An 11,323-nucleotide genomic window follows, 5' to 3' on the forward strand; every position below is an offset into this window, starting at 1 on the left:
TCTTACATGATTTAACGTATTGCTAGCATTATTTAACAGATTACTGCCTCATTTTGTATGCGCGGCTCTATGAATATGCAAATGAGCCCCGCCTCCACTCACTCACGTTGACGATCACACGTTGATCTGATTGGTCAAGGTAGTGTGTGACGTCAGAAACACCAGCGATTTCAAACCGTGTTTTTGAGTCTTTGGTTCACTGCAGTTTTAAGCAGAAAATACTCAGCAATGCTGTCCACTTATGAACTTACACATGTGTGTGTGTTAAAGCAGATTAATAACACCACATACACACATAAACTACAGTAAACGCTGGATTTACACCACAGGGGGACTTTAATACAAGAAGTAATATCTGTCAGAGTCAGAAAAATAATCTAGTTTTCTCTTTGGATTAAGATTATTCTGACAGATATTAGTTCTTGTTTTAACCATAAACTCAATTCTTATTGATTTTTCAGACTTAATATCTTCAGTCATTTTTCTTCTTCTCCAGTGAATGTATCTTAATTAAGAATTACTAAGAATTTAAAAAGAAAACAAGACAGAAATACTGAGGAAAACCACATGACTTTTCACTGTAACTTATGATTTGTTCTTATTTTACTTCCTAAAACGACACATTTAATAGTATTTTATTGTAAAATTACATGAAACACGGTTAGATTTACAGTGTTCCCTCATATCTGATATTCAGCAGATCATCTCATGCATCTCCTGAGGAAAGTGTTTCCAGCACAACAGTGTGTGTGTGTGTGTGTGTGTGTAGCGGGATCTGAACTCGACGCTTCTGTTCATCCCTCAGGGTCAGAGGTCAGAGGTCATCTCACGCTCGCTCCTGTAACGAGGGCGTCGCATTAACAAGCACTAATTGGATGCATTTCCCAGTTCTTCCCAAACCTGAAGGTCAGAGTCCGAGGATGAGCTGGAGAGCTTTTTTTATTGATGCTGGAATATTAATTTGATAAAAGTTTGAGCTTGAATAATGACTAAAGTGAGCAGGATCTTAGTCAGCTGTTCTTCTCTGTCCTTGAACAACTCTGAGTGTCTGAAGCTTTAGGATAACAGTGTCGCATATGGACATGCGCACACTGCCCTCTAGTGGCAAACACTGGCAGCACAGGCACACATTTACATTCATATATACAGTACTCAACATTTAAAGTGGATCAAAAAAGTTCATCAGAGTTGTCCAAAGACAAGAACGGGTATTGTACAAAGTTCATGTATAACTTTGATCAAAGGTTTTGATCCACTTCAAATGTTGACTACTGTATATTTATATACACTGCCATTCAAAAGTGTTTTAATGTTTTTAAAAAAGTCTCTTCTGCTCATCAAAGCTGCCTTTATTTAACCAAAAATACTGTAAAAACAAGATAAATATTATTATAATATAGATCATCAGTTCTCTATGTGAATATACAGTAAAGTGTAATTTATTCCTGTGATCAAAGCTGAGTTTATCATCATTACTCCAGTCTTCAGTGTCACATGATCCTCCAGAAATCAGTGTAATATGATGAAGGATCACATGATCACTGAAGACTGGAGTAATGCTGAGAATTCAGCTTTGATCACAGGAATACATTCAATTTTGAAAATATATTGAAATAGAAAACAGTTAATTTAAATCATCATACGGTATTTAACAATATTACTTTTTTTTGTATTTTTAATCAAATAAATGCAGCAGATAAATATATAATTATAATAATATTATATTACATTAATATTATATATATTTTTTATATTACCCGATTAATATTTGTATGTTTCCTCTTGAAATGTGCAGGACATTCTGGTTTTGTGAACACACACTTCAACTAAGGCGTCAGTAAACCGCACAGAAAGCTTCTGCACTTTTGAGTGATTCTGAAAACAAAGTAGAGTTGCAACGAACATCTACACCGTTCTAAACATCCATATGCAAAATTATTCACCCTCCAAAAGTAAAAATGACCTCAACGTCAGCTTAACGCATGCATGAATCATAACTAAAGCTATTAAGAGTCATTAGAGGAAACTAATATTATATCCCGTTAAGATCATTTTGAAACGAACCTGTTATTGATTTAAGAGAAAGTATACTCAACTCCCCCCCCCCCCAGATCCATTTTTTATAAAATATTAAAAACTGAAACTACTGCGGAGACAAAGACACCGACATCTGGACGCACTTCAGGTAAGATAAAACACACCAACATTTAATTTCAAAGTGAACTATCCCTTTAAGAGCTTGGGTCTCCCGGTTAACATGTACTCACGTGTGATGATGAACACGCTTGAGCTTCTGGGGATCGGCTCATACACCGCATTGTGTTAGCAAAACTCCCCTTATAAACACATGTAAAGAAGCAGGAGACAGGGATGTGGAATCAGGGTCTTTAAGAGTCATATTTACAAAAAGGTGGAACAACACAGATGATGACGGCTAGAACTACTCTTATTTACACTTAAAAAGCTCATTGCATTGAAACTATATCACATGAGAACATGGAGGAGGAGTAAAACACATGATGATAAAACCGGATGAAAGCAGCGCAGAGCGGATGGAGATCACTGCGGCGCTCCACAAAGAGTCGTCAGGCGGTTCTGCGTTAGAAAGAAGAACATCTTTGAGTTATGCAGTTTACAGAAGTTCAGTTTAATAGGGTTATAAAGACACCATTATAAAGACCTTAGGACCAAGCACACAGTAGAAGGGAACAGTGTGTCTCCTCTAAACGTCTCAGGAGAAGTTAGCAACACTTTTACTGTTCCTCCAGTCTTGTGTTCTAGCACAAATATCTAAACACTCTTATAAATCAAGACACATTTACTGCAGAAGCAACATTATAACAAAGTCTTGTTTTCTGTGAAACTTAGTGAGTCGAGGATTAAAACGAGAACAAATATCGACCCGAGAGCTCAGAAACATCTTCAGAATTCAAAGGGAAGTTGATAAGTCAGATATTAGCTCTGGTTTGAAGCACAAAACACACATTCACATTAAGTTAATGTATCGTGATTTAAAGATGCTTAGATATTTGAAAAATAGGATGAAAATACATTGTTTGCAGTGCATGAACATTTACTGGCATGATGACTGAATGTAGAGTTTCTGCTGTGACTTTAGAGCCACAGAGAGCCTGATATAAGCTCGTCCAGCGCATGTTCTCCCGGCAGTGTGTGTGTGTGTGTGTGTGTGTGCCGTACCTGCAGGCTCCTGATGCTCTGCAGAGCTCTCTCGTCCAGCCGGCTCAGATCCACAGAGTCCATCTCACTGGCCAGCAGCTGGACACACTGGAGAACAGAGAGAGCTTTATTTAACGCCACGCCAAGGCTATTTTCATGGCAAAAATTCAATTACAAAAATATAAATACAATAAAACCAAGCAAACAAACAAGTCATTATCAGGGTTCCCACAGCTCGGGTAACTTCATATTCGAGGACTTTCCCGGTCCAAATCCCTCAAACTCGAGGGTTAATGTGAACACACTTCAGGAGAGAGCAAGGTTACGTCGTGTTTCCTTGTAAGAAACAGTTGTTACAGTTTTCATGCGTCAAACTACGCAAAAAAAAAACTGTTTGCATGTATTTTTGTCCATATGACAGGGATCTGATCTTCTATTTTGAAGAATATTCGGTACATCCTCCGGAACTATTGACAAATGCTCTGATATTAACTTTTGCATGGTTGTTATTGAGGAGAGCTTCAGCTCATGTGACCGGGAGGTTCCATCGTAGCGGTTTCATGCGCATGAACGACATGACAACGTACAACACGCGGTAAACACTTCACGTAACGCGTAAATGCGCATAACTAACGATAATCAAGCAAGCTAGTGTGCATAGGCCACGAAGTGTGTGTTAAAACTTTCCAGGGTCTCTGGACCCTTTTTATCACCACGTTTTTTTTAACCGATTCATGGATGGAATCAGCTCTTTATGAGCATCAGTCACTGACCTCTCCGTTCCCCAGCGGGACGCTAATGACCACGTCTTCTCCGCCGCCAGCGATAGGAGAGCCGTTGACCGACATGCTGTAGATCTTCTCCCTGTGACGCGCGAGTCTCAATCCTGGAGTCTTCGGCAATCTGACCGACAAAACACAGTTATACACACATACACACACTGATCCAGAGAGAGCAGAGTCAAGGTGGCGACAAGTGACTTAAATGTGTTCGTCATTGAATCATTCACTCAAAAGATTCATTCAAAAATGCTGATTCAACCAGTAATTAAACAATTCCTTAAGAGTGAGTCATTGAACATTGTCAAAATAGACATTTACAAAAACGATTTGTCAGAACCTCCTCGTGCAGTTGTCTCTTCAGAATCATGGGAGAAATCTTGATCTCTAAAAAAAATTGAGATTCTCAATTTATCCAGAATAGTGCCGCTCTTACACACACACACACACAAATATGGTGAAAACTTGTTTTCTGTCAGTCAGCAGACCAATAAGAGAGCAACAGTAACATTTGCATATTAAACTGTCTTACTGCACAGTGATTGCTTTGTGTAAAAATCCATTGAATATATTTAATAAAGACCGATGTAAGGAATGTCCAGCGGTCAGAGCCAGATACCGTGCAGTCACTCACCTCGGGTCGAAGCGCGGCGTGATGAGCGGCGTGGAGCCGATGACCGACGACTCGAGGAAGCTTCTCGCTGGAGTGATCAGAGGCTTTCGTGTAGATCTACGGACAGAAGACAGACTTCAGAAGAGCAAACCACTGGCTTCCGAGGACAACAGTGTGACGGTCATACGGGACCCTGGACCACACAACCAGTCACATGGGGCAATCTGAATAACACTGATGTGTGGTTTGTTAGGATAGGACAATATTTGGTCGAGATACAACTATTGAAAATCTGGATGGGTGCAAAAAAATGTAAACATTGAGAAAATCTCCTTTAAAGTTGTGCATTTATGTTCACGATTGTGCTGCATTCACTCACAAAAATACATGTTTTATATATTTACGGTAGGACATTTACTAAATATCTTCATAGAACATTATCTTAATATCTTAATTATTTTTTGCATAGAAGAAAAATGTATAATTTTGACCCATACGATGTATAGTTGATATACCCGTGTGTCATGTGACTGGCTCTGTGGTCCAGGGTCACGTGTGTGTGTGTTACCTCTGGATGGTGTTGCTCTGTTTGCTGATGGACAGAGCTCTGGCCTTCTTGGATGTCGAAGGCGCTTTCTTTGATGCTTTCTTCTACATCAGACACATTAAAGAGAATTATTCACAGATCACGAATAAACACAATAACTTAACACATGACTTGAATGCCAGTTATGTAGATTACAAGACTCAAACCTTCTTCACTGTAGACTTCAGAGGAGCGATGTTCTCATCCTCAGAGTTTGCACCGTTCTGAGCTTCTGCAAATCAGGCGGAAGCGAGAAAATCAGCTTCGAAAACGCAGGAAATAATGTTTTATAGGTTGACGGAGGATACAAGAACAAGAAGTACCTTTTCCAGCACATTTGGGAATCACGTGATTCTCAGCAATAGCAATCTCCACTTGAGCAGCTTCTTCCCTCACCTGTGGAGAGCGAGAGAGAGAGAGAGAGAGAGAGAGAGAGAGAGAGAGAGAGAGAGAGAGAGAGAGAGAGAGAGAGAGAGAGAGAGAGAGAGAGAGAGAGAGAGAGAGAGAGAGATCAAATCAAGAACATCAGTGATGGATTTGACAAAAATATTGGAGTAACTTGATTAGTGGAAGTACCTTTGAATCGTCCACTTGTGATTTTGGCTTCTCTATATCTGAAGGTGGGATGAGAATCATGGGTCAGAATATGAAAGTATAGTCTAGGGTTGCCACCCGTCCCTTAAAACACGTAATCATCCCGTATTTACACGTAAGATGATGCGTCCCGTATCAAATCAATAAGGGACGCAATTTGTCCCGTATTTTACATTAGGCCCACACATAGTTGAATAAAAACATAAGGATTTTGCAGTATGGATAATACTAATAGCAAATATAAAGAAATCAATTTCGTAGTAGAGAAGCTCATTGCGTGGTTGTATTTTAGCGTCTTTGTTTCTATAGCGACTGAGTCTCGTGAACATGCGCTGTGAACATGCACGTGTTTAACCCCTCGTGCGCTGTTCAGGTCTTTGACCCCAAATGACGTTTGCTGAAATAAATACAAAATTATCTTTGTCCAAATGGCGTGAGACTTTGCACGGTTGACAACACTTTCTAGATCTACAAAAAATGTTTAAATAAATTTTAACAATATCTGTTTTTTATGTTAGTGTGGGGGGAAAAGTCACACTTGTGTTGTTTCAACAAAATGTAATTTTGAAACAACAGTTGTTTTTTTTAGGATTTATAGTTTTAGGAGGATTTATTGTATATTTTTTAATTTAGGATATATAAATAAATAATTTTTATACAAATAGTTTAAAAAAGAAGTAAAATTCACTTTATAAAAGACCCACATTTCTAACGTTCATGGATATGGATAATTTGACATGGTTTAGTCGTGTAAGATTTTTGCCCATCTTTTGGAAAATGCCGTTTTAAAAGTAAAGAAATGATCACTTTAGTCGATGGCTGCAGAGCTACACCATTTGCTATTTGACTAAAATACATATTTTCACTAGTTTTTAGTTGGATTCATATCTACATATTATGAAATCACAATTATAACAATAAAAATGACAGTTTGTCAAAGTTGAGCATTTTTTTGTACTGACAAAAATCTGTTTTTCAATAATGTTACATTATGATTAGAATCAAATTACATCAAGGTCGGACCCTGTTTAGAAGATTGACAAAATTCATAACTTAGTATAGTTACATGATATTCTACTTGCTTTGCCATTTTTCCAGTTGTTTACATTATTATTCATATCTCTAATGACCATAACCGAGAGACTAAATTACATGAAATATTGCTACTGACGTCATACAGTGTATATATATACAGTAGTCTGTAAGAAAGCTGCTATTGGGCAGATCTGAGGTAAAGTAGTGTCTCACTGCAGTACTCGATCCAGTTCATCTTCCTCACGGCCATGGGGAGCTTGATCAGAGCCGTTTTATAAAGATTATCCGCATCTTTCAGGAGATTGTTCGTCTTCTCCTTCAGTCTCTCGACGATGGTATGAACTGAAAACAAAGAATAAACAGACAATATAGACACACTACAGCCTTAAACGGTGTGTATCCCGAACACGGCGAGTAAAGAGAGATACCTTCGTCGTCGAAGTCCAGCAGGAACGCTTCCAGTTTGGGAGTTTTGGGATTCTTCTTGCTTTTAGCATTTTGCGTGCGTTTTCTGGGCGCCATGATGAAACTGCTCGACAAACACGATAACTTCCTTCAGTCTCACGACGATTACGCTCGTATGTGTTACTTAATCAAATCAAATTAATGTTTTTCTAACCCTAATAACCCTGTCTGCGTTGGTTTGGTTTTAACGGTGCGTCTCACACTGACTGACTGAAGCCGTTAAACAGGAAGAGCTTTTCAAATTTAACGCTGCTCCATCTCTAAGCCAATCAGCATACAGCTCTGATCCTCGCTTTGTAAATAACTCCGCGTTCTGACCAATAAGATCAGTGCATGAAGAATCTGACCAATGGTTGAGTGTTTCACTGTTGCTGCTGAAGAAAGAATCAAGCGGATTGGTGGATGATCATGATGTTGATAAATTTCCCGGAAGAAGAAGCTTAACGCTATTCTCACATGTGGAAACAACGGGATGATTTTATACGCTCAGTCACAGATATTATGTGTTTATCAGATCAAATAAGTATCTGGATGAGCTAAGTATCTGTAATGTGAGTTATTTGTAAATAACATCGAAGTTTAAAAATGTCAAGTTCAGTTTTATCCTCATTGCACCAGGAGCTGAAGCAGAGCTTCGAGGTTCTGAGGGCGAATAGAGCCGCGTGGGAGCGAGCACTGGCGGACTGCGAGCCTCTCCTCGGCGCTATCGGGAACATCGCAGTGCAGTTAAAGGCTCTGAGACACGTCCAGCTCGCTAACACTCCTCTCCACAGTTTCCCTGGTTTACACGAACGCCTTCATTACAAGCTCTCTCTGGCTGTGGACTCAGCGCTCGGGAAACTAGCAGAGAACATGTGAGTCCGGTTCATGATCGTTACAGTGCACACAGAGCTGGACAAAGTGCTCCTCAATCTCCTTACTAGAGGACAGATACTACTGGTCAAATATTACTCCCTTACAAGGAAAAGTTGTAAAGACCGATTTGTACTTAAGTAAAAGCACAGAAGGACTCGTTTTTAAAAGTGCTTAAGTATCAAAAGTAAAGAGTAAATGTCAATGCATTGTTTTATTATTGCATTGTTGTATGTAATACTTGCGGAAAATGCATTACAAGTAACTTGAGTTACGTAATCAGATTACTTTTTCAAGTAAGTAGTAAAGTAACGCATTACTTTTAAAATTTACAACAAAATATCTGAGTTACTTTTTCAAATAAGTCACGCAAGTTACTTTGTTTTCCCATTTATTGACTGACAGCTCTCCTGTCCTCATGTTGAGACAAATCAAAGTGTGTGTGTGTGTGTGTTTATTGTAGTTCTAGAGTAAATGTGAGCATTTACTCATCTCACTTGCACAAAAAAATATTCAATATTCCTCAAAATGAATAAAATCAGTGAAATGCAGAATCATAATACTATGCAAACCTCCAATAACTAAATATGTTAAATAAAACATACATTTTTATGCATTTAATCTCACTTTATTGACCAATGTGCTTGCTTCTGACCTTCGATGATTCAGTTAAATAAGAAAAAATGAAAAAACACGGTTTGCGTGTGTGCTTTCCTCTACTGTACACATGTCCTTCAGCCGGAGGATTATTATTTCACTTTTGCTGTGAAAGGGTTTTTACATTTGCCCAAATATAGAACTTTTGTGTTATAAAAAAACAAGCCCAGCCCAGGTGGGGAAAAAGTAACGCAAAAGTAACGTAACGCATTACTTTTCTAAAAAAGTAACTAAGTAATGCAATTAATTACTTTTTAAGGGAGTAACGCAATATTGTAATGCATTACTTTTATAAGTAACTTTCCCCAACACTGAATACTTATGCCTCTGGAGTTACTAGTATCTGTGGAATTAAGAGCTTTTAGAATGTTATAAAGCCTATAGAAATTAAACAACTGAATTGACACACAAAAAGACAGTCATAATCATCTTTATTTCCAAACCCTGACTGACGTTTACTATTTTCTACTCAAGAACCCTGACAGAAATGTAGAGCAAAAAGTATATTTGTCTGTCAAATGTAGTGAGGTTAAAGTAAAGTGTTTCCTGAAGAGATAATACTCCAGTAGAGATGAGAAGTGCAGTACTCGGGTACACGAGTGTGTTATGCGCATGTACAGTAACGGTGTGTCCATCTCCAGGGATGCTCTCCAGCGAGCGCGAGACGCCATCGGCCGGCAGGTTTCCGCGGTCTTCCAGTTCTACGAGAGGAACACACACACTCTGGACATCGCTGCCTGTGTGTCCAGATCGGCCGTGTGTCCCTCCGTCTCAGACATGCTGGAGTGGCTTCAGGACTCAGAACGACACTACCGTCTACAGTATCCTTTAAAGTCACCATGAAATCAAAATTTACATTATTATTGTTTTAAAGTCCCCCTGCTGTCAATCATTATATCCCTCAAAACTCACCTTTGATAATTTCTTCTGAAAAATATATTCTTCATGCCTTATAATATCTTGAATGTAACTCGACACCCTTGCCTCATTTAGTATGCACGGCTCTATGAATATGCAAATGAGCCCCGCCTCCACTCACTCAGAGATCCACTGGTGGACGATCACACGTTGATCTGATTGGTCAAGGTAGTGTGTGACGTCAGAAACACCAGCGATTTCAATCCGTGTGTTTGAGACTGTCTTTGGTTCACTGCAGTTTTAAGCAGAAAATACTCAGCAATGCTGTCCACTTATGAACTTACACATGTGTGTGTGTTAAAGCAGATTAATAACTCCACATACACACATAAACTACAGTAAACGCTGGATTTACACCACAGGGGGACTTTAAATTGATTTTCCTGGTAATCTTCTCGGGTGACGTACATTAGATCTTATTTGATAAGCGTTTCGCTCGTCACAATAGGGGAAAAATAAAATGCAACTTCCGTGTCATGCCGATGAAGTCTTGTTGGTCATTTGCTAATAGTTTCTGTGCATCGATGTACAGAAGTAAAATGGGAGGAACAATGATTTGCCAATGCTCTTTTGCATGTGGTTGTGTTAGGGGACGTGAAGCTCTTGCGAGTCATTATAAAAGCATTGAAAGGCATGTTTGCACTTTAACGGGTCCGTATACGAGAGCTCACCTCTCTGTGAAGTGATGAATTCCTGAACTCGTCGGGTCAGACTGGTGCAGAGACGGACGCTCCTGCAGACGCTGACTCCCAGTGACCTGGTGTTGATGGAGACGGCCCCGGCGAGATGGGCATCTCTGCACACGTCTGCTGGAGAGGAGAGAGTCACAGGTGTCCACGGGAGAAGCTGCTCTCCCTTAGCACTGAACACAGCTGTACACATGTTCTGTGATCATAAGTATATATATGTGTGTGTGTGTGTGTGTGTGTTTCAGATGCATTGTGCCAGGTGTCATTCTTCATGGAGACTGAGTGAATGTCAGCGGTGTGATTATCGAGAGCTCGTCTCTTCTCCACATCCAGTTATTCCCAGCATCGCAACAAAGGATCCTTCATAAAGAGAGTTTATATCTGGATACACATGCAGGACTTCTACTTCCGTGGAACTCAGACTCCTGGATTCATTTTATTCTTGCTAAACGCATGTTACTGTACACCAGCATCATTGTAGAGCAGGGCTCCATTTTAATAAATGTGGTTATTTAACGCTCTGGTACTGTTCTTCATTTTATTTCATTGAAATGATTGTACTATATTTTAGTTTTTTATTTAATATTTTGTCTTTTTAGGGAATTTTTTATGGTACTAAAATATATGTATGCAGTAGTTATAATACATTTAATCACTTTGAGCATTTGAATATTTTCAAGTTAAATTCTTAAATCTTGAACGCTTTGGAGCGACAGACTGAAGTTTGATCTCTTTTTAAAGAAGAAACTTGGCAGATTATTGATGAAGTTTTGAAAAGTGAACTTTAAAAAAAGTTATACAATTTTACATTTATTGTAAAGAAAAATGCTAAAAAATACTATTTTGAAATATATATTTTCCAAAACAAGTTTTACTCTAAAACTGTGAGAAAATCAAAGCCATAAATCTAAACAAGCTGTGTTCCAAATTTGAGGTTGATATCTCAAAAAGTGGGTTT

At 38.8% G+C, this 11,323-nt stretch overlaps 2 protein-coding genes across 3 annotated transcripts; one reads left to right on the forward strand and one right to left on the reverse strand.

Moving 5' to 3' along the window:
- Positions 1-2,182: 2,182 nt before the first annotated feature.
- cdca8 (cell division cycle associated 8) lies at positions 2,183-7,629 on the reverse strand. Of its 2 annotated transcripts, none has more exons than XM_079591607.1 (10): positions 7,213-7,629; positions 6,998-7,126; positions 5,732-5,769; positions 5,479-5,551; positions 5,323-5,387; positions 5,138-5,220; positions 4,591-4,686; positions 3,951-4,080; positions 3,199-3,285; positions 2,183-2,595 (listed from the first exon to the last, which is right to left on the reverse strand). In XM_079591607.1, exons 1-10 carry the CDS (start codon positions 7,304-7,306, stop codon positions 2,560-2,562), a joined length of 831 nt encoding a protein of 276 aa, XP_079447733.1. In that variant the 5' UTR covers positions 7,307-7,629; the 3' UTR covers positions 2,183-2,559. The 2 variants fall into 2 exon arrangements, with proteins under 2 accessions (XP_079447733.1, XP_079447734.1); XM_079591608.1 differs by having other exon boundaries at positions 2,373-2,595; positions 5,138-5,217; positions 7,213-7,473.
- A 205-nt stretch (positions 7,630-7,834) lies between these two features.
- airim (AFG2 interacting ribosome maturation factor) lies at positions 7,835-10,886 on the forward strand (the record flags this gene model as incomplete). Its single annotated transcript, XM_079591609.1, has 4 exons — positions 7,835-8,103; positions 9,400-9,579; positions 10,388-10,506; positions 10,611-10,886. The coding sequence occupies 4 exons, from the start codon at positions 7,835-7,837 to the stop codon at positions 10,649-10,651; spliced, it is 609 nt and encodes a 202-aa protein (XP_079447735.1). The 3' UTR covers positions 10,652-10,886.
- Positions 10,887-11,323: the final 437 nt, after the last annotated feature.

This window comes from Phoxinus phoxinus (genome assembly GCF_949152265.1).
Source record: "Phoxinus phoxinus genome assembly, chromosome: 19".
NCBI classification, from domain to species: domain Eukaryota; kingdom Metazoa; phylum Chordata; class Actinopteri; order Cypriniformes; family Leuciscidae; genus Phoxinus; species Phoxinus phoxinus.

Excerpts from the sequence above, each read along its gene's own strand:
- cdca8 (XM_079591607.1), bottom strand. The coding sequence starts at position 7,306 with ATGGCGCCCAGAAAACGCACGCAAAATGCTAAAAGCAAGAAGAATCCC. Across the intron at positions 5,388-5,478 it reads TCCCAAATGTGCTGGAAAAG|AAGCTCAGAACGGTGCAAAC; the intron begins GTACTTCTTGTT and ends CCTGATTTGCAG. Across the intron at positions 3,286-3,950 it reads TCCCGCTGGGGAACGGAGAG|TGTGTCCAGCTGCTGGCCAG; the intron begins GTCAGTGACTGA and ends TCTGTTCTCCAG.